The sequence below is a fragment of the Aethalodelphis obliquidens genome, unplaced genomic scaffold (assembly GCF_003676395.1).
Source record: "Aethalodelphis obliquidens isolate GAN/ISIS:26980383/991018 unplaced genomic scaffold, ASM367639v1 scaffold86, whole genome shotgun sequence".
Classification (NCBI taxonomy): domain Eukaryota; kingdom Metazoa; phylum Chordata; class Mammalia; order Artiodactyla; family Delphinidae; genus Aethalodelphis; species Aethalodelphis obliquidens.
In genome coordinates this window covers 5,722,768-5,745,350 of record NW_020838030.1, presented here as the reverse complement: position 1 = coordinate 5,745,350, position 22,583 = coordinate 5,722,768, and the positions used below count along the sequence as shown (strand labels likewise).

Here is a 22,583-nt window from a genome sequence, read left to right as displayed (position 1 = left end):
GGCTGCATCTGGGAAATGCTGTGTTTTGCATGTGTCCATAAGGTGGGTGCGTGTCCTGACCAGCTCCAGAAATATATTTCTCTGCCCTGAGAAGCAGGAGGGGCAAGCTGGTCGGCCCTTCTCTTGGCCAAATGCAAGAACCAGATTTTGGTTTCTCTGGGAATTCTTGTTTGCGGGGTATCTGTTCCTTGGGAGATTATTTCCCGTTGATTTCTGTTGCCCCTGGGCCAGCCAGTGGTCACCCACAGAAGAAAATGGCCGCTGGGTTAGAAGGGGAAGGTGATACTCCCTGGGCACCACTGAGGGCAGGGCCTGGGTTCAAAGCGCACCTTTGGCTCAGACACTGAGCCCCTGGCACTGCCTCTTGGCATGTACACCCTCAGCCCCGCAGATGTGGTGATGGCATAAGGCCCTATTCAAGCATATGTGGACTCACCATGGAAGTAAAATGGAAATAAACGGCAATGGAAAGGATATGTCCCACCTCCTGCCCACCTACACTCAGCAGCAACAAAACAACAACAAAACCCCCAGAAATCTTACATTCTTTAGGGATGCTTTTCCCAAGGGTGTTTCCAGAACTAAGTCCTCAGAAAAAGGAGGGGGGTGGCTTTTGCGCTTAAATTCGTTTGGAAAATGCTCCATATTTCTCTTAGAGATTTTTCAATAGACATTAGTACATTAAAGGCTCTGACAAGTCCCGCAGAAAAGAAAGCTGTTTAGGCCAATAGCCCCCAACCCTATATGACCCTTTTTTTTTTCATGCAACACCCATTTAAGTCTCATAAAATTCAGGTTCCAAAACACTTGGCCTGTTTTCAGAGGCACCACCTCACTGGCAGCCGGCCATGCGCCCAAGGGTCCTGGGGCAATGAGGTAGAGGGAACGGCACATGAACCAGAGACGGGGCACAGGCAGCCTTGGTTCTGCCTCTCCACCTAGTTGCCTTCTCTGGCCTCAGTTTAATCCTGCATGAAATGATCTCTAATGTCCATTTTAGCTCTTTTTACCCATTTTCGTTTTTTCGAGTATCTTCGTATGACATTTTCAAACACCGAGGAATGTTGAAAAGGTTTGCCGTGAACACCTATCTACCCACCATCTAGGCTCTACGGTTCAGTTCCCTGCTCCTCCTTTGTTGCATCGCCATCCATCTATCATCCACCAATCTCACCTTTCTTTAGGCATTTTTAAATAAGCTGCAGATATTGGTATATTTTCCTCCTGAACACTTCATCATCATCCCTTACTTTTTGCAAACAAGGAAGTCACCGCCCAGAGAGGTCAGCAGACTTGCCAAAAGGTACACAGCTAGCCACATTCGTGCTGTGGTTCCAGCCCACTGCTCTCTGCTCTACCTGGGGCTCTTCATGTTCTCAAGTGGACGCAGAGCCCAGGCTCCTCCCGCTAACAGGTATAAGCCAACGTCGCTTACTCCCTTGCAAAGGGCCTCCCCATCAAACGTCTCTCACATTGTTAGGCCATCCGTTTCAGACTTGGAATCTTGGGTTACTTAGACTTTTGTTTTGTTTTGTTTTGTTTTGTTTGCGGTACGCGGGCCTCTCACTGCTGTGGCCTCTCCCGTTGCGGAGCACAGGCTCCGGACGTGCAGGCTCAGCGGCCATGGCTCACGGGCGCAGCCGCTCCGCGGCACGTGGGATGTTCCCGGACCGGGGCACGAACCCGTGTCCCCTGCATCGGCAGGCAGACTCTCAACTACTGCGCCACCAGGGAAGCCCTACGCAGACTTTTGACCATCGCCGCATTTGCTGTGACCTGACTTGACCCTGACGCCTATTTTTCAAGCTGGCTCTCCTTCTCTAAGGGCCAGGCTACGGCAGGCGCTCCATCCCCCGTGAAGCTCATGGGGCTGGAGAAAGGACACACATCCAGATGCATGTATGTCTGAGGTGTTGTTCCTTCTGGGGACCCCCGGCCCCAAGAAGTAGCTGGCAGGACAGCACGCTGGGGGCGTGATGAAAACGGGCCAGAGGAGGGGGTGGCATTCTGCTCTCTCTCATACGCGACGTCCGGCTCATCAGGGACTCTTGTTTAAGACGCAGGTTGTGATTCAGTAGTGGAGCCCAGGAACAAACACAAAACCACTTGTGATTCTGCAGGTGGCCCCCATATCCCACTGGAAGAAATATGCCTTAGGGTCTCTTCAAGGTGACAATCTAGCCCATTACGTCTGGAGTTAGACAGTGGCACACGGTGGGTGTGGCTACACCGTACAAGAGGTTTGTTCCTGGCTCTTAGCGCATCTTCCGACAGAACTCTGATAAGTCAGAGTACCTGTGACCCAAGAGATTGGGACCAGGTCCCCTCCTGCCCCCACCCCCTACCTGCCACAGCTCAGATGCACCTGTGTCATAATCAGACAGATTTATGGCGATTCAAGGGAAGCCGGCAAAGATATTCAAGTCTGTAAGCCACCAGATGTGGTCACTGTTCTCAGGTTAAAGAAAGAAGGCAAAGCAATCTATGGAAAAAAATACGTTTATTAAGTGCACCTTCTATAAAGCAGCCAATGAAGCAGGCATCTCATTATCGGGCACATCATTCACCAACGAGCACAGAGAGCAGGTGCCACAGAAAGTCACCAACTAGAACGAAATCGAGGAATTCACATTCTGCATTTAGGGGCATTTCATCGCAATTAAACACAAAAGGTCGAACACTTTGAAACCAGGATCTTCTTAAAAGGCAGCTTCCTGCAGTCATAACCCATAGACCCACCCCCCAAGGGAGACCAAATGGTGTGACAGACTTTTTTTCAGGGCCTAAAGAAGTAAGGCTCTGAGTCCTCAACTGTTTGCATTTCACTTTTCAACATCAGAACGATGAAACATTCCGGAAGAAAATCTGCACGCTCCAATTTACTGGCACCTCCAGGCATGTGTTAGGTTTGTAAACAGGCCTGAAACGGTGGGCAAAGGTGGCTGGAGGACCTTAGGAGTGGGGTCCAGAGGAGGACAGGAACGACCAAACCCCAGGCAGCGTCCTGGACCCCTACTCTCCTTCTTCCAGACTTCGGTTGGGGAAGGAGCAAGCGATTGTGAAAATACTCTCCAGGACGAGACTGGGAGTGGACGGGCGTGTAGCCAGCGGCGCTGCTGGAATCAAATGTCACTGACTGGCTACAAAAGACTCCTGTGCCATAATGAGAGCCAAGGTCCCAACCAGAGCTTTCACGGGAGAAGAATGAGGAAGGTGTCCCAGTTGGTTCTGGTGCCCAAGAACCTTGCAACTCCTGGGTTCTCAGCAAGGTTGTGCCCGTGGTCAGAAAAATCTATTGAGTGGCTGTCTCCTTGATCCCCAGTGGCCTCTGGCGGCTGCTAGAATGGCAACTTTCCGAGGAACAGCAGAGAATGGGGCGTCTCTGGCTGGTGAGCAGAGAGGCTCAAATGCCAACAGACCCCACCACTGCTGCACTCGCACCCAGGGTGCCCAGTGTCCTGGATGTGGGCACGGAACCCCAAACCAGCACCCTGTTAGCTTCCCAAAGAGCCAGGACTGGCTGGTGTTGACACTAAGCACCCGTCACAGCAACACTGCACTGCCTCTGGGTTCAAAGATGACATCGTGCTCAGTCTCCAGTTATACTGAAGATCTTATCCTAAATGCTGGGGTTTCGAACACTGGCATTTCAGTGCACGCCTCTCTTCTCCCTGAACATCCAGACCCTGCTGGCTCGTTCTACTGTGTGCGTATGTGCACGTGTGTATACAATGCAGTGTGGAGGGAGAAGAGGAAAGTGTGTGTGGAGATCTGGGGCTTTGGGAAGTGCTCTTGCTGTGTCACAGTGAGTCCAAAAATATATATGTGCAAATAAAAAAAGTGCCCCAGCGTGCCACTGAGCTGGCCAGTCCCAGTCGGAAAACCTCTGATCTATAACGGCCTGTATTTAACGACTAAAGGTGTTTCCCGGACACGGTCATGTTGTACCTCAAGGCTGAGAGGACATCTGACGACACGTTTACCGGGTATTATCACTGCTGGTACTTTTGCTGAAACCGGAAACACCATCTCTCGCAGGAAAACTGAGTAAGAAAACCATGGATTCTTCTGAAATGGTGAGTCAGTGAGAAACAAAAGTTCTGGGAGGTAAGAGATTCCAAGAAATGCATCCTTCAAGCTGGTTGCCTCTGAATTCAGCTCGTCAACATTATTTTAAGTATTTAATTCAGTGGCTTTTAGCATATTCTCAAAATCGTGCACATCACTAACCAAAGAAAATTTTCATCACCACAAAGAAAGCCCATATGGCGCTCAGCGGTCACGCCCCACCCAGCCCAGCCTCCAGCCCCTGGCAACCACTGTTGTATAATTTGTCTTGGTAATTTTGCCTATTCCGGGCATTTCATATAAATGGAATCATGGAGTATGTGGCTTTTCGCAAGGCTTCTTTCACTTAGCATGATGTTTTCAAGGTTCCTCCATGCTGGAGCCTGTGTCAGTACTTCCTTTCTTTCCATAGTTCAATAATGTGCCATTGCATAGATACACTACGTTTATTTATCCATTCATCAGTTGGTAGGTATTTGGGTTATTTCCATTTTTGGCTATTATGAATTATACTGCTATAAACATTTGTGGACAAGTTTTTGTGTGTATATATGCTTCCGTTTCTCTTGAGTAAATACCTAGGAGTAGCATTTCTGGCTCACATGGTAATTCTATGTTTAACTTTTTCAGGAGCTGCCAAACTGTTTTCCAAATTGGCCGCACCATTGTGCCTTCCCACGAGCGATGGAGGAGAGCTCCAGTTTCTCTCCATGCTCGCCAGCACCTATCATTGCCCATGATTAGAGCCATCTTAGAGGGTGTGCAGTGCTACTTCACTGTGGTTTTGATTTGCATTTCCCTCGTGAGTTAATACTGAGCACCTTCTCACGTGCTTATGGGCCACTTATATCTCTTCTTTGGAGAGATACGAAAATACGTCTATTCACTTGTTTGTTCAAATATGTTGCCCATTTTTTAAACTGGGTTATTTGGCTTTTCATTCTTAAATCGTAAGAGTTCTTGATGTATTCTAGATACAAGTATATGGCTTCCAAATATTTTCTTCCATTCCATGAGCTGTCATCACTTTCTCGATAGTGCCCTATGAAACGCAAAAGTTTTGTGCCCCATTTTGATGAGGTCCAATTTATCTATTCTTCCTTTGACTTCTGTTTCGGGTGTCATTATCTAAGAAACCATGGCCTAACCCAAGGTCACAAATATTTAGCCCTATGTTGTCTTCTAAGACTTTTATAGTTTTAGCTCTTACATTTAGGTTGATGCATTTTGAGTTAATTTTTGTATATAGTATGAGGTAGAGGTCCAACCGCATTCTTTTACATGTGGATATCCAGCTGTCCAGGCGCCATTTATTGAAAAGACAATCTCCCCAATTTAATTCTCTTGTCACACTTGTCAAAAATCTTTTGGCCATAAACATAAGGGTTTATATCTGAACTCTCTAGTCCATTACATTGGTCTATATATCTGTCTTTTTGTCTATATCACATTCTTTTGATTACTGTAGCTTTGTAATAAGTTTTGAACCAGGAAGGGTGAATCCATCAACTCTGTCCTGTTTTTCAAGGTTTATTTGGCTATTCTATTATTTGTGCAATTTCCAAGTGAATTTTAGGATCATCTTAGCAATTTGTGCAAAGAAGCCAGCTAGGATTTTGATAGGGATTACACTGAATCTATAAGATCAACTTGGAGAGTACTGTTATCTTAACAATATTTAAGTCTCTGAGTCATGAACACAGGATGTCTTTCCATTTATTTAAGTCTTCTATTCCTTTCAACAATATTTTGTAGTTTTCAGGATGTAAGTCCTGCACTTCTTTCATTAAATTTATTCCTTTTCTTTCTGATACTATTATAAATGAAATTATTTCTTAATTTCATTTTCATACTGTTCATTGCCAGTGTAAAGAAATACACTTGATTTTTGTATTGACCTTGTATTCCACAACCTTGAATTCATGTATTAGTTCCAATGCGTTTGTGTGTGCATGTGTGTGCATGAATTCCTTAGAATTTTCTATATACAAAATCACATCATCTGTAAGGAGTTTTACTTCTTTTCCAATCTGGATGTCTTTTATTTCCTTTTCTTTCCCAACTGCTTCTGAAGTATTAGCTTCTTAAACATTTTTTTCCTCTTAAACATTTTTTTCTTTTTTCTCTTAAACATTTTTAACCCAAGTTTTAATTGGCTGCCTGTGCCTGACAGTCTCCTAAGAGAATCTCCTGCTCTAGGGCCACCATCTGACAAGCTGGTGCTCAAGGACGCTAGCACCAGTCCACTCAAAGGCAGAAGCACTCTGAGGCCAGGAGGATATCAGCACCATCACCATCAAGGTCCCATTTCTCATCCCAAGCTCAGAACACTAGGCTTCCGCACGCATCTGGTCACCAATCCTATACTTACTACCTTTCACAAGACCCCAGGATAAAGGAGCAAAAAGATACTGGAGTGAAATTACAGGTCCAGGGGAAACAAAACAAAACAAACCCACAACCCATCCAGCAACCAGATGCAACAGTGGGGTCAGGGCAGCAGGAGTACCCATGGGAGCCCAGGGTAGATCCGGGGCTCAGCTGATGGCTGAGTCACCCTATCACCCTCCCCCATGGAGACCACTTCCCCACCCCGCTCGAGCCCCGCAAGGTGCGGAGGGGCACACACTGAAAGGTACCTTATACACACACGTACACGACCACCCATGGCCAGACTGTCCCTGTTGTACAATCCAAGCCAAGAGGGGTGGTCCTGGCCCCGCCGGTCACACCGTGGATGGCTGCGAGCAGCCCCTCTGGCTGGAGCTGTCTGGGCTCAGGACAAAGGTCGACGAGTTGCTCTTTTTGCTGACGCTTGTCTCCCTGGGCCGGCGGCCCTTCAGGCAGCTGGACGAGCAGCAGAGGAAGCGCTGCACGAGTTCGTGGAAGAGGTGGCCCGTGAAGAGCATGTAGATCCAGGGGTTGCAGCAGCTGTTGAGACTGGCCAGCAGCATGGCGATGATGAAAGCCGAGGCTGAAGGGCGGGGGGGGAGAAAGGAGGACAGGGCATCACTGCTGGGGCATGGAGCATCACCTCCTGAGAACAGAGGCCACAGGCCAGTCACAAGACGGAGGACCAAAGAGACCAAGTCTGCCTGCCTTCCATATCCATGCTCTGGGCGTGCACTCAGCCTACCCCCCACGCCTCCCCCAGCTTAGCCCAGCCCTGGAACATTCCCTGTCCTTTCTCCCAAGCGAAGGTTACCCACCCCGGGCTTCCATCGGCACAGCCGCCTGTCCGTCCATTCATCACTCACCCCGCGAGTATCGACTGCCTCCCACTCAGAGTATCCAAGAGCTCAGAGGCAGAAGCTGCCAGACCTAGTTTGTATTCTAGCCCCGCCAGCAACAAATACTTTAACTCCCCAAGAAACTGCTGTTGCCTAACCTTTAAATGGGGATAACAAGAGTCCCCAGATCTCCCGGGAACACTGCGAGGGTGAAAGAGCACCTGCTACCTGAAGGATGCTTAGGAGGTTCCCAGGCAGAGAAGGGAGGAAGGGCGCTTCGGGCAGAAGGGAACGGCACAGGCAAAGGCGCAGTGACAAGAAGGCGTGTGCTGCCTTCACAGCTGAGAACACTGAAAGTGTTTCTGTGAAGATACGCCTAAGAGCACTGCTTCAGCCAACAAATAAGACTTGTGCAGGAGAAGGGGACCCTAAAATTATGTGAGGCACTGTGCAGAAGCTACTACACTGAGGATTTACTGGATTTCAGGTAAAATTAATGATCAGAAATCAACTTCAAGACATTGCTTGTCACAAATTTAAGCTTCAGGGAGGAAGAAAAATTCCTAATCCTAAGTACCTCCAAATAGGGGGTGGGGTGGGGAGCCTGGGTTTCCTTCAATGGTCTTAATCTGACAAATGTACACACTCCCAGCGGCAGAGGACACAGGCACCCCCCCCCAGAAACCCACACGGAAAACGGTGTTCCCAAGAATGCTGTTCACGGCCACACCCTTATGAGTAACGGTAACTGCAAGAAGGCTTGGAAAATCCACTAGTCCGATATTTTCTGCAACAAATTTTCAAGGAAGAACTCCAGAATTCAAGAGCTCAATCCAGGAAAGAATTTCTCACAGGCCAACTGGAGTTGCAAGATCTAGACGCCACTGTGGACGCAGACAGAGCACAGAGATGTCTGTCAGCCACGTCTCCAAGCACCAAAGGGGGAGGGTGACTGTTTAAGAGGAATTCAGTGGTTCTCAAAGTGGGGTCCCCAGCTCACCTGGGAACTTGACAGAAGTGTAAATTCTCAGGCCCCACCCTAGATCTAGTGGATCAGACTCCTGGGGGTGAGGCTCAATGATCTGCTATAAACAGTCCTCCAGGGGATTCTGACGCACACCCAAGTTTGAGAACATCATCTGCTCTAATTACCTGGTGCACCTGCTGGAACAAAAGCAAGCTATAACACGCAAAGTCCACAAGTCCTGCAAACGAAAATGTTTAGAAAGCAAAGGATTAGAAAGTAAACCTAATCCTTAGACTAAAATAGTAAAGATAAGTGAAGGGTGGGGTGGGGGGAAGCCAGTACTGTTGAATTCTATGAAAGAGAATGGAAAAACATATTTGATTTCCATGTGTAAAAAAGGATGAATTTAAGTTTAGAAACCTGGTGAAATATCACAAAGTCTAAAAATATCTCAAAATTATAATTAAACATATAAAATGAAAGAGACAAAATAAACACATAAAAGTCAAAATTTAAAAAGGCATCGAGGGACTTTCCTTGTGGTCCAGTGGTTAAAACTCCGTGCTTCCAGCTCAGGGGGCGCGGGTTCGATCCCCGGTCGGGGGATAAGATCCCACATGCCGCACGGCACGTCAAAAAGATTTAAAAAAAATTTTTTTTAAAGGCATTGAGAAGTAAAGTGCCAGACACAAGGGAAGAACACAGGCGTACAGAGCTGTGAAATGGGTAGAAGGACGTGTCGGGGATGCAGTTCTCACTTGAACAGAAAGGCAGCATGTTCTACCTCGCTGAACAGTTACAAGGGATTATCTTAGCTATTCATGTAAGTTACTCGCCTCACTCTTGACATTTGGATCTTTTAACTTATTTATCCTATTTTTTATAAACAACCTACAGAAACAGTAACCACAGAAAAGTAAACAGTTAATGAATTCCTGAGCAGCCCCACCCGAGTTTTTCCACCTCCAAGTGGCCAGCCTGGATGGGAGCAGTTGGGACCACGGCCAGCACCTCTATCCCCACCTGGTGGCCACAGACACGAATGACCGGCCTGGCCTGGCTCTCGGGGAAGGAGGACCCTCTAAGCTGAACCTGCTTGTATCAAGTTGCCAAATGCTAAGGGCACATTTGGACTTTTTAAAAATGTGGCAATATCCTAACCAACCAAAGACATGGGTTCCCAACAGTGGAATTTCAAGCTATTTGGGAATAAAACACAGGCTATGGAGGACATTTCAAAGGAAGGATGCTGCAGAAATAAAGGTACAAAGGTGAGACTGTCCAACAGCATTCAGGGGCTGCCAGAATTGGGGGCGGGGGTGGGTTCACAGGAGAGGAAACTGGAAAGAGCAAGGCTGAGGAGGAGGACCTTGAATCCAGGCTGAGCACGAACTTAAATCTACAGGCACTGGGGAGCCATTGACGGTTTCTGAGCACAAGGACTAACTGCACCTCATCTACTTTCTGCACTTACTTCATCTTGTTTAGGCTATAACATCGCCCTTTGCAGTGGCTAGAAAGGCTTCCTGGAATTGAAGAAGGAGAGGAACAGAACAAAGCATGGAAAGCGTCGTCCTTGGCATTTCATGATGCTGCTTCCAAGGGGGCATATGACAATGCAGCAATGTCAACCATGGGAATCACGGCTCAAGCTTGCACAGAAGAGTTTTCAAAGCGGTCTCATCTCCATTTTATACATGAGGAAAGTGAAGCTCGGAGAAGGAAAGTGCCTTCCCCAGGGACACACAAGTCACCCTGTGTTCCCACCTGAAAGTAATGAAGCTGGATGCCTTTTAAAGCTAGGTCAGCATTCATACTAGTCAGCTTGGCTCCAGTGAGCAAATCCCCTCACTCCCAAAGCAGAGACATGGGCTGACTGGGCAACTGCCCTCATATGATTTGAAGGACAGAGTCAGAGAGCAACTTTCTTTTCCTAAAACAGATGTAGGCCCCCTCGGAGGCTAAGCACTGCCCACTCCCCAGTAATGGTCTTTTATATTATTTTTTTAAATAAATTTATTTTATTCATTTATTTTGGGCTGCGTTGGGTCTTTGTTGCTGCGCGCGGGCTTTCTCTAGTCATGGCGAGCGGGGGCTACTCTTCGTTGCAGTGCGTGGGGCTTCTCACTGCGGTGGCTTCTCGTTGCAGAGTACGGGCTCTAGGCGCGCGGGCTTCAGTAGTTGTGGGTTGCGGGCTCTAGAGCACAGGCTCAGTACTTGTGGCGCACGGGCTTAGTTGTTTCGTGGCATGTGGGATCTTCCCAGACCAGGGATAGAGCCTGTGTCCCCTGCATTGGCAGGCGGATTCTTAACCGCTGTGCCACCAGGGAAGTCCCGTAATGGTCTTTTAAAATCCGGGAGGGGAAACCCATTGCCTCCTATCAGATCACCATCCTTCCTGGCAGAAATGTCTCCTGGTCTGGACGAGGGGCCAGCAAACAGCCCACGGGCCAAACCCCACCTGCTGCTTGTTTTTGTAAATGAAGCTTTACTGAAACACAGCCACATCCACTCATTCATATATTGTCAATGCCAGCTTTCGCACTACAAGGGCAAAGCTGAGTAGCTGTTACAGAGATCTTATATCCTGCGAGCCTCAAATATTTACTGTTTGGCCTTTTACAGAAAAAGTGAGCCAATCCTTGATCTAAATGCCTGTAGGAGAAGACGTTAAAAAGCAGAAGAAAAGGGCTCAAAAAGGGGAGGGGCAGACCCACAGGGTAAGTTGGGCTCACTTCTCCCCACGCCACCAGAAGCAGAAGTGGGTGATGCCTTTACTTTTAAGTACCCAGACCTCCCACAAACCCTGGCTCGGCCACCTTGCACCTGGGGCCAGAGGGTAACACCCTGTCCCGGGCAGCCCACGTCCAGTGCCTGCTGCACACCAGGGCACCAAGGTCCGCCCCGTGCCTGCGTGCCAGCTGCTCTAAACAGCTACGGAGCTCCTGGCGACAATGGTCCCAGCCACATTTTCCATAAAGCAGAGCGACGGTGACGTCAGTGTGGATAAAAGGCGGCCCTGGAAACCAGAATCGACAGACTCATCCAAGAGAGGTGTGGTCAGCAGCCAGTACCTCCTGGGGGTGTCTGGCCATCGGGGAGCCCCTCACAGAGGATCCGGACGCAAACCCGTGGGGTGCGAACCCCCCTCCCACCCACTCATTTCTCTGAGCCACATCTACTGTCTGAGCTTTAATATCCTCATCTGTGAAATGGAGGTGACGCCCTGAAGGACTTGGAGAAAATTGAAAAAAAAAAAAAAAAGTGTGAAAGGGCTTTGTAAACGGCAAAGTGTTTGTTCAGGTTATCGTATTATTACTTACAGATACGAAATATGATCAACTGTGTATAACTTTTTATCGCCCAAGGTTGGGGACTCCTAATCTAACGTTGATTCAAGAAACTGTCCTTTACCCTCTTCTCCCCGACTTCAAAATTAAAAAAAATGAAACAAAACAAAATGAAAACCTGGAGCCCTGGGATTGGATTACATGACCCCAAAGGAACTCTAGATAGTCCGTTTTGGAAAAACCCAAAAGGGACGGGGGCTGCAACCATGTGCAAGAGCGGGATTTCAGGGTCTCCACCGGGAGAGCTGGTTCTCATCCGTCTCTTCCACTCCACTCAGTAAAAGGAACACTTGTCCCCCAGGACTGAGCCCTGAGGGCCTAAAAAAGCTCTCTCTGGTCCTGGCAGAGAAGGAAGGTCGAGTGGGAGGCGCCGGGCCAGGGATCGGCCCTCACACCTGCCTGGCCAGGGCTTAGGGCATGGGGCAGGGGGTGGGGAGTGGAAATGAGGAGATCGATGTTCCACTCAGTGCCAGCTACCGAGTTGGCCCTGGGGACATGCCCTCAGGGGATTTACAAACTCAGGTGGGTAAGAGAGAAGCACAGACAGGCCCTCCAGTCAACAGAGAGCTGCAGGACTCGGGGAGGGGGGTGCCCAGGGCTGGGGACTAGGGGTGATCTTCAAGCGGGGGCTCCTACGTGCCAAGCAGAGGCCTGAGCGGGAATGGCCACGCGCCAATGGCAAACGTCCCCTGCTGGGCACTGTACCCCCGGGACACAGACACCACGCTGAACTTCCACCTGGCGCCCTCACTCACGGAGGAGGTGGACAGCCGAGGGCCTATGCGAGGACAGGGTGCCCCCAGCAGTCACCCACCCACCAGCCCGGCTTTACTCAAGCCCCAAGAAGTCCCCTGTTCGGATTTCCCGGCACTGCCCCCGCCCATCACCATCACGTCACCCTGGGCTCAAATTAGCCCAGAACAGCTGACGGGGCACCTGGCCATGGCCTCTCCGGCTGCGCCGTTCCTGAGGCAACGAACACGTGTCACATACAATTCAAAGACCGGTGGCTCAGCTGACACCTCTCGTCTGAATCAAGCTCATCCACTCTCCTAAGAGGCTCTCACTCCAGAAACCAGTCACCTGGTTCAAGGTCTCCGCCCCGCCGCCCAGATCCTGAATCAGGTCTCCCTCACGAGGAATCTAAATCCCTATTCCTTTAGGAGCTACATGAGAATTTGGGAGATGTGGTGTACAGAAGCCTTTTTTTTTTTTTTTTTTTTTTTTTTTTCAGAAGCCTTTTTTACAAATGTTTTTTGAATGTGCACTTACATAAGGATTGAATACTAACATGTACTCCAGGGCACCTTCTTTGAAAAGACCACCATTTTACCACACTGGAATTGTAGAAGTCACAGATGTGTGATCTCACCATGTGTAAGGCCAGGAAGAAGAGCTAAATTTGTGGGCTACAGAGCTTTAAATGGTCTGTGATGTCACTGCTCAAATCTGGGGATATGTGGGGCCCACCGGGCAAGACCTGAGGAATAACCACATCCTAGAAGCAGAAGAGCTGGGGCTTCCTGTGAACAACCAGCCCTTCTCTACCCTTCAGAGAATGACAGGGCCCTGCCGCCAACTTGGGCCACACGTGTAAAGGCAAGCCACATGTTTTGGTCACAGAGATGATACATTAAAGCCTCATTACTCAATGTGCAGTCAACAGGCCAGCTGCAGGGGCCCTGCACAGGCATCACCTGAGAAATTGTTTAAAATACAGACTCATGGGCCTCACCCAGACTTACTGAATCAGAATCTGCACTTTAACAAGTTCCCCCACGTGATCTGTGTGCACACTGAAGCATGACAAGTATTCCTCCAATACAGGGAAAGAAAATAAAGTAACTGTTCAATGATCTCATCAGGGAATGTGCATCTGCTTCTCTGCACAGCCAGCTCCTACTCACCCTTCAAAACCTTCTGCAAATGTTGCTTCCTCTCTGAAATCCTCCTGATTTTTTCCCAGGGAGACTGAATCAATAAATACCTCCTGGGGGCACTCACAGTACTTGATAAACGAATACCTCTCTCACAGCATCATCCCTTCATACTGTCATTATTCATGTTAATAATCTGTGGTTGGGGACTGTGTCTCATTTGTGGCTCTGTCCTTGGCTGCTAGCAGAAACTGGAAAATGGGAAAAGTTCAATAAGGGACTAAGTTGAAGTGGGCATGAAATTAGCAGACAGGAAGTCCTGATAAATCAGCCACCGACACTAGCATGTTGGAAAAGCAAAAAGACAATATCCCTGCCTGACAATGGGAGACGGGCCCCTAACAAGATGACTGGACTCAAATGCAATTCCCTCTGGGAAATTAAGTTCACAGTCAGATATCAAGGTCAGGCAGAAAGAAAGAGAAAGAAAGAGAAATGAGTAGGAGTGACCATTAGAGTGTGAGGCATGGGCCGTGGAGGGTAGAGGCCCGTGGTACTGCAGCATCTGGCAAAGGGTGGGAGGTGCCAGCTCCCAATAGAGTAAGGAGGAAGGTGCTGGCAGAGGGTGCCCCTCAGTGGCCAGGAATCAGGATCACCGGAACCAGGAATCAGGGGCTGGGACACGAAACACCGCCTGGTCACACCTCCTTCCCGCCCGTCCCTCATGCAAGGGTCCCCTTGGGTTTCCAAACCCAGAGCTAGACCCTCCCCACCTTGCCTCCTACTGTCTCCTCCAGGCAAGGCCTTAACTTCTCTTGACCTCTTAACAATGCCGTTGTTCCCAGCATCCCCGGGCTTGCCATCACTCAACAAAGACTGCAGCCCCTCAGTGAAAATGTGCTCCTGAGCTCACGACAACCTGCATTCCCTCAGCTGCACGCACTGACCCCAGGACGCTGAAACACCTTGAAATTTCTCTATTTTTAAAGCATTGATTGAGCACTTACTACATGCCAGGCCCTGTGCCACCAGCACCCTCCACCCGGCCCACAACCTAAACCCTATTCTTAACCCCAGCAAACAGTCCCAGACAGTTCCAGTCAGCCACCCAGGGGGACGGCTGCTGCTCCATCTGGCCACACGCGGGGACAGAACCATCCCGGCAGAAGCTGGGGGCGTCCCTCCCAGAGACCAACCTTGGCCTCACTGTCCCACGCCTATGCATGTGCCAGCTGCTGGCCACAGTAGGACAGGGGAGGGACTGGAGAGGGGTCCTTGCCAACTCTCCTCATAGGAGGACAAATTGAGGCAGAGGTTGTGTGGACAGGACCCTTGGGAGGCGCTGAATCACTGCTTATAGAATGAACGCACTGGAGGAGGAAGGAGACCCTCAGGTGGGGGCAACAGGGAAAGCTTCACGAGAGTCAGAACTGGATGAAGCTGCCTTGTCCAATTGTTTAGGTTGTGCACTGCACAGCTCCTAGGAATACCATTCTCACAGACCATTCTCATTCTCAGGTTCCTTAAATGGAACCCCCTGGAGTTATGCACAAAGCAGCCCACACAGTGGACTTGGGCTCTGCTCTCTGCCCTATCATCGGCTTGCCTGACCAGCAGGCCCCTCCAAGGTATGTGGTCCACCCACACCTCGGGCACAGCGTCCTTGGAAAGGCAGGGTGGGCGGGCAGCCACACTGGAGGGGCCACAGTTCCACAAAAACCGGGAGGTGCTGGCAAGCTCGTTTCACAGACGGCGGAAACACTTAAAACTAGGCCTCCTGTGCATTTCAACCTTCCTCCTGGTACCCTCCCGGGCAGAAGCTTGATTGCTCCCAGTGCTGGGGCGCTCACTTCTTCACCAAGTAGCCAACCCTACGGCCAGAGCGCCGCCTAGAGAGCTTTCACTTCTCTTGAGTCCAGCTCTGTACACCCAGCCCAGCCCCGTGACGGGCACCTTCCTCTTCCCATGCCCTACACATTTGTTCAACAAGCACCGCTTGAGCTCCGACAGGTGGCCCGCCTTGTGCTGGGCACTGGGCACACACCAGTGAACAGGACAGGTGGTGCCCCCGCTGTGACAAGGCTCACAGTCCAGCTCTCTGGCTTTCACGAGTTTCTCCACATACCAAACCTCCCCGGACACCCCGCCTACCGTCCAGCAGACTCTGCTGCCACCCCAGGCCCCTCCACCCAGGCTCTCAAGAGAAAAACGTCTAGCTCCTCCAGCTCAAATCCCTGCCGAGATTCTCAAAGTCAATCCCACGAAGGCAAACAAAACATTTAACAACTAGAATGGGGGGAGGAGAAAAGAGTGACATTGACCACGTGGCTCCCCCAGGTGCCACGGGTCACACCATGTCATCTTCGTATCAGCCCCACGAATAGACTTGCTATCCTCCTTGTAAGAGAGGAGGAAGAAGCTGAAGCTCAGAGAAGGGAGACCACCTGCTCGAGGACACACAGGAGAAAGTGGGAGGGCGGGCTCCAAACACAGGCCAGTCACGTGGCTCCAACACCTGCTCCTTCCCTGCACGGGGACCTGGGAACCTACAGCGCCCGCCCACGGTCTCCAAGTGGATCCATCATCCATCTTCATCTCCTCCCTGAGAACCACTCCTTGGGACCAGCAGCAAAGCAAGTTCCACGGAGTTCAAGGGAAAAGGCCGGTGCCAAGTCTTTGGCTGTGCAATTCGATCCTGAAAGTTCCATCCGGGGCTTGTCCAAACCTGCCAGGGGTGTCTGGTCCCAGCCCTCGTTCTGCAGCGTGACCAGTCACACCAAAGCAGGGCCCTACCAGCATGTGGCTGCTCTGAAACGGGGTGGGGGGAGGGGGGCTCATTACATTACCACAACCCTCCCCTTGCTTTTTTCTCCTCTCCCTGCTTTTCTCTCTGAACAATGCAAATACTGAAATTGAGAGTTCTCCTCTTTCCTTTGGCTCTTACGAAAGGAAGCCCCACGTGCAGCTCACCCCCTGCCCCGGACGGTGACTTCATAATTGCTATTACTGTATTACCATTCCTCTAACCTTTTCCCCCGTTCTTCCCAGCTTCCTCACGTCCATTGTATCTTGCTGTGGTACCCGAATCTTTGGGCACCCCCCTCAAATTATTTTTGGAACAAGGTGAGCTCTAAACCCACAAAGGCAGCACTTGGTGTGACTGAAGGTGTACAAGGGGAGAGATGGGAAAAGCGCGCTGGATTTCGAGGGAATTTGGGGGGAGGGAACCCTAAGGAAGGAGGGACCTGGAGTCCTGTGGTGGCCACGAGGCCAGCTGCCAAGACACGTGTGACTTCTCCAGCCGCCCTGTTGGCCCCAACCCATGGTCAGGGGTTAAGGAGCTGCTCGCTGGCCCAGAGGCTTTCGTGATGAAGCTGACAGCAGGAACGGGGCCCCACTCCTGCGTCCCTGAGGCTGCCTGCCCCCGGGCTGCTGGGAAGAATGTCTCGCTGTTCACAAGGGCTCCCTGGATTTCCACTCGCCAGGAGATGAGCAGAGCCAGGGGCCCTGATCTAGAGAGTTTGTGTTCTGGTAAATTCCCTTCCTCCTGGACAGGAAAGTGAGGGCTGTGCATCAATTCCACTTTGCTGATCAAAAGCTCAAGTAGCTCGAACGTCCCTGTCTTGTTCCTTCCTTCCTACTTGCCCAGAGCCTCGAGACTGAGTCACGTCTCCGAAGTGACTGTACACGCAATTGTTCTGATCCCAGCCTGCTACTCGTAATTATCCAGGTTAAGGCCAAGTGGGCCCAAGGCGTGCTTCTGGCTCAGCCCACATCCCCGGACCCTGCAGCCCTGAGGCCGAGGGGCGGCTTGACCAGGCCAGCGGCAGGTGCCCAAGTCCTCTGTGGTCGGTGAGCCGGGAGCCCGCTCCTGACAGCACTCGGGGAGGGAGTGCTGGCAGCAGCGGCATCAGGACTCTCCTGTCATCTGCGTTTGTGCTCTTCTCAGAGCAGCCAAGGCAGAATGCCAAGGGGGACCCGGAAGACCTGGGTGTTTCACGTGCCACCACCCTTTCCCCTGAACCAGGAAAGGAGCAAAGAGAAACAGGACCTGAGGCTCCTGGAGCCCGAGTAGAAGCCCGTCTCTGCTGCACGTCTCCCCTCCCACCCCCCAACCACCCCCCCCAGAAATCCTCAGGTGGCCACATGTACCCAAAATGCCTCTGGCCCCACTTTAGCTGGGAACTCCCTCTCGCTCTCTGTTCCTGTATCTTGTTTTTAAGACAGGAAAATGAATTGTTCGATAAGCTTTTCAAGTGTAGAAAAGATCTAAACTTTACTGAATAACCATGATCTGCGTTGACCACATACTCATTCTCTAGGGAGGAAAGTGAGGAGCACAGGTGCAGTCATGGAAGTCATGGGGGAAGGGAGAGGGGAGGGAGGAGAAAAGTTACCAGGGAGAAGATGAACAGGAGAGGAGAGGGGACGGCAAAGAGAGGAGCAGACTATCCGCAGAATGGACGAACTCAAGGAGAGAGAAGACCCTTCAGTGAGTAAAGGCTGCAGGGAGGCCTAGATGCCAAGTCTCCCCAATAGCTGCTCTAAGGGTCTCATTTCCTTAAGGGCTGGTGTCTGAGCTCCTCAAGACCTGGGTCAAGTAGCTCTTCAGATCCCACCCAGGAAACGGGTGTGGCCTGATGCCTTGTCTAGAAACACCCACTCCTGGCTTTTGCCCAACCCAACTCCCTAGTCACGTGCCCTTCAAAAGAAGCCTGGTGCTGGGGGGATGAGATGGGGGCAGGAAACCCCAGTTCTAGTCTGCCTCCCACCTGCTGTGTGATCTGGAGCCAGTGCCTTCCCCTCTTTGGACCGCCGAACCCCTTCTGCAAGGTGTTCCCAGGGGCTGCACCATGAAGCCAGGCTGGCTTTGCTGAGTCTTCACAGCAATCCTCACCTGCAAACCACCCAGCCGGGCATACCCCAGGTGCTCAATAAATGCTGAATGATAACTGCTCTGGCCACTAAGGCAAACACTGGGCTAATTGGGATGGCTGAGGCAAGCAAGGAGTCTGTGGTCTGGGGAAGAGAGCAAAGCAAAGTTATCCAACTGCATGAAGGAAGATTTCAGCTTCCACGGAGTGGCTGTGTTGGAGACTACTGTTAGCAGTAGTGATTCTATCCAGAAACGGGACATTTGCGCTATCTCAAGGACAGAAGAGGTGAAAGCAAACCCCTCGGGTCTTTCCTTACAAGCATTTGAGCCGCGGGCATCCCAGCGCAGTGTTACGTGCTTACCCTCAAACCAAAAGGTCTAAGTCATTCACCACCGCTGATCCCTCCTATTCTTTGCTAATGAGCTACCTGAATTGTCCGTGGTGAAGGCTGAAGGCGGGAGCTGCCTGGGGGTCCCAGCCGCAAAGCGACGGCTACAAGTCGGACCCGAGGCGCTCTGCTCCCCCAAGATCCCTCCCCACAGAGCCTTCCATTCTACCCTCTCCTCCCGGTCTCCCGGCCACCCTCAGCCCTGACCTCCCAGTCCTTCAATCTGGAGAGGGCGTTCACCGCCTCCCGAAATCCCCCAGCCTCCCCAGTCAAATGGGAAAGTCTGCGTCCCCTTTCCCTTCCCTGCCCGTCCCCGCCCCCCACCCAGGAGAAGCGCCATCTCTGCTCCTGAGCACCGCCAGCCCCGCACCTGCCCGCCGTCCCCGCGGTACTCACCTCCGCGCGGCACAGCTCGCCGTCTCCACTGGGCAACGGGCTCAGGACTAGTCTCCGCACCCTGACGGCGCCCCGCCCCGCAGCTTCTCAGCACTTGCTGGGGAGGAATCCAATCGCCCACCTCCCGCTGCTCTGATCCAAACCAGACCTCGGGCTCAGGTTGACTTGAACTTAAAGTGGAAGCTCAACGTAAAGTGAACTTTACGTGGCAGGAGCTTGAGCTTGGGCCTGGGTTGGAAACTCGGCTCCCCCACTTCGCTAAGCAGGTGGAAAAGGCCAGTCACTGGAACCTCAGTTTCCTGGTCCATAATAGTGAACCAAATATGTAGCCCAAAGACTGTGCTAGGGATTTTCCGTGCATCTCCTCATTTCATTCCCCTGCTGCTGGGGAGAGCTAGTACTTTTTTCATTTTTGCTATTTTACGGAAAGGGAAGTCAAGGCTCAGGGAAGTTACGCCCCAAATCACTAGGCCAGCGGATGACGGGGCCATGACTCAAATCCCCCCATGAGGCCCCCAGAACAGAACGGCCCCTGGACGTTCAGATGCAGCAGGACCACGGCCCCGCCCCGCCGCGCGCCCTCCTCCCGCTTTCCCGCCAGCGCTACCTTCCTTGGGCGCCTCGGCGTCCCAGACGCTCCACATCTGCACGAAAAAGAATGGCGTCCAGCACACGATGAAGGCCAGCACGATGATGAAGGTCATTTTGACCGTGCGGATCTTGGCCTTGGAGATGAGCTTGACGCTGCTGACGCGGGCCAAAGCCCCGCGCCCCGCGCAGTCCGCCGCCGCGCCCTCGGGTCCCGCGGCCGCCTCGGCCGCCGCCGCCGCCGTCTTGAGCCGCAAGTTCTGCCAGATCTTGAAGGTGATGACGCCGTAGCAGGCGGCAAGCACGAGGACGGGCACGATGTAGACGGCGAGCGTGATCCACGTGATGTAGGCCTTGGGCCCCCAGGGCTGGATGAAGACGGCCCAGCAGTCGAAGACGCCATCGGCCACCTCGCGCAGCGAGAAGATGTGCACCTGCGGCGCGCTGGCCACCAGGCAGCCCAGCCATGTGGCGAGCACGGCCAGACGGTCGGTGCGGCGGCGCAGCACGCGCAGCGGCTGGCAGATGGCCAGGCAGCGGTCGAGCGACATGAGCAGCAGGAGGTAGGTGGAAGCGAACATGCCCACCACCTGCAGGTACTTGACGAGGCGGCATAGCAGGTCGGGTCCGTAGAAGCGGAAGGTGATGTCCCACAGCAGCTGCGGCAGCACCTGGAACACCGCCACCACCAGGTCGGCTATACTCAGGTGCTTCATGAAGAAGAAGAGGCGCGAGTGCTTGCGGCGCGTGGTGCGCAGCGCCAGCAGCACGCACGCGTTGCCGCTCAGCGCCAGGAAGAGGATGAGGCACAGCACGGCCACCTCCACCCGCGCCAGGGCCTCGTTGCGCTGTGGCGGCCCAGCGGTGAGGTTGCCCTCGGCCCCCGGGGGCGCCGCGCTCCCGTTGACCGCCTCGGCGCTCCAGTTGGCGGCAAGCGCACCCTCCATGACGGTGGCCGCCGCCGTGCGCCCCAGGCCTTCGAGCCCTTTAAGGCGTGGCGCGCGGGGCGGGGCCCGACGCGCAGCCCGGGCGTCCCTGGGGGCTCCTGGGTTCCACTCCCTGAGACTCCGCGGAGCGATCTGACGGATCGGCCTCTGAAACAAACCCCGAGGGCCGTGAGAACACGCACGCTTCTCTGCCGACGCCTGTGCGGCTCAGCTGTCCCCTTCCCAGGAACCCCAAATCATCTAGGACTAGGGTCACAACCACCGGCCCTGGGGTTGCTCAGCCGCCGCCCCAGAAATCCCCGTTTCAGGTACCTCCCTCTGAGACACGAAATGACCGGGAATGCCGGACCCGCAGTTCCTTGAGAAAGTCGCTTCCAGTGAAGGAGACGGAGACGGAGGGTTAAAATCAGTTTCCTCCGGGACTGGGACTTATAAGCCAGCCACCTCCCCTAGAGATCCCCCCAACTAGCTACCCACACCCCAGAACCCACAGCACAGCCACCTCTCCTAGTAAACCCTACTCCAGTTGCTCCCGCCGGAGACCCCCCAAATAGCCACCTGCCTGGGAAACCCAGCTCAGGACCAGCCCCCTCCAACCCCCCGTTTCTAAAATGCCTAGCCATCCACGCCTGAACTTCCACAACAGCTGCTTCTTTGGAACCCAGTCCAGTGGTCCATCCTGGAGGCACTCCTGGCTCAATACTACCCAGGACGCCCAAACGCTGTTCCCAGTACCGCTCTGGCTAGACACCTCTCGCGGGTTTCCTCCCCAGCCCAGCATCCTGGAAAGTTCGGGAACTCGACACGTGTCTTGGCCCCCGACAGCCGAGGGAGGCGGCGCCTCCAGGAACCAGAATCGCAAAGCACCCCACCACCTCCACCCGCGTCCCAGGGGCCCCACCAGCCCCAGCCATCCCGTCCACCCGTGCGCAGGACCCAGCTACCTGCACCGAGTCGTTAGGAGAACCTAAAGTTGGCTCCCTGGGGAAGCTGCACCGCCGCTGACATCTCCAAAGCCGCTTGCGCTCCCGGCCCAGGTTGAGGTGGCTGCTGCCGGTACCCAGTCTGATAGGATGCTGAGGGCTCGGACTCTGGAGCCTGGGCTGGAATCCCCTCGCCCGCAGCCTGACTGGTCGCTGGATAGGGACTGGAGGCGAGCAAAGAGCGCTGCCGAGGCTGTGCGCGCAGACGGCGTCAGGGTGCGGCGCTGCCGGCCGCTGGCCCGCTTTCCTGCAGCGGGTGGCACGGGCTGCACCACCCCACAGGTCCGCTAGGAGGCGCGGGAGGCCGGCCTTGCCGACCCCCGCCGAGCGGTGTAAACTCGCCCAGCCTTGCCCCGGCGCGGTAACAAACAGGCTAATTGCACGGTGGCTTCAAGCAGCAAGAGGGAAGGAGCTCGTAAATAATCCGCTTGGTTTCTTCCTTTCTTGGTTTAGAAGCTCCTGACTCTCAGGCAAATGGGAGGCTTGGATAGCAGTGTCTTCCTGTTGACAGTGATGAAGTTACAAAAGCATTTAACTGGTATTTCCCAATCATCAGGTCAACTTCAGGGCCTCCCCACCGACCCCTTCCCCGGAGCTTGATGTAATGGATTCAGCTCTGAATTCAAGTTACGTCCTTGCTTTGGAATACTTTTGTTCCTATTTTCATTCATAGGGAATTAGAAATACTTTCTGTTCCAGTCAGCACTGGGAGAGGTGTTCATTCTTCAGGTAGTTTTAGGGGAAGATCTCAAGCCAAAAAACAACTATCTTCATTTTAAAGTGATTCTGCTCGTCTACGGCCCAAAGCCATTTCTGCCTCTTTGCCATGCTTCAAAATTAAAATCCTAAAAAGTGTCAAAGGAATATGAAATGTTAAAGACGTCTTCTCTGACTCCTAGCTCTTTTTCTATT

The 22,583-nt window shown here is 52.4% G+C and overlaps 1 protein-coding gene across 1 annotated transcript; it reads right to left on the bottom strand.

Annotated features, from left to right (window-relative positions):
• Positions 1 to 5,825: 5,825 nt before the first annotated feature.
• OXTR (oxytocin receptor) lies at positions 5,826 to 21,827 on the bottom strand. The gene is made up of 3 exons (XM_027093832.1): positions 21,633 to 21,827; positions 19,761 to 20,835; positions 5,826 to 7,042 (listed from the first exon to the last, which is right to left on the bottom strand). Exons 2-3 carry the CDS (start codon positions 20,686 to 20,688, stop codon positions 6,795 to 6,797), a joined length of 1,176 nt encoding a protein of 391 aa, XP_026949633.1. The 5' UTR covers positions 20,689 to 20,835; positions 21,633 to 21,827; the 3' UTR covers positions 5,826 to 6,794.
• Positions 21,828 to 22,583: the final 756 nt, after the last annotated feature.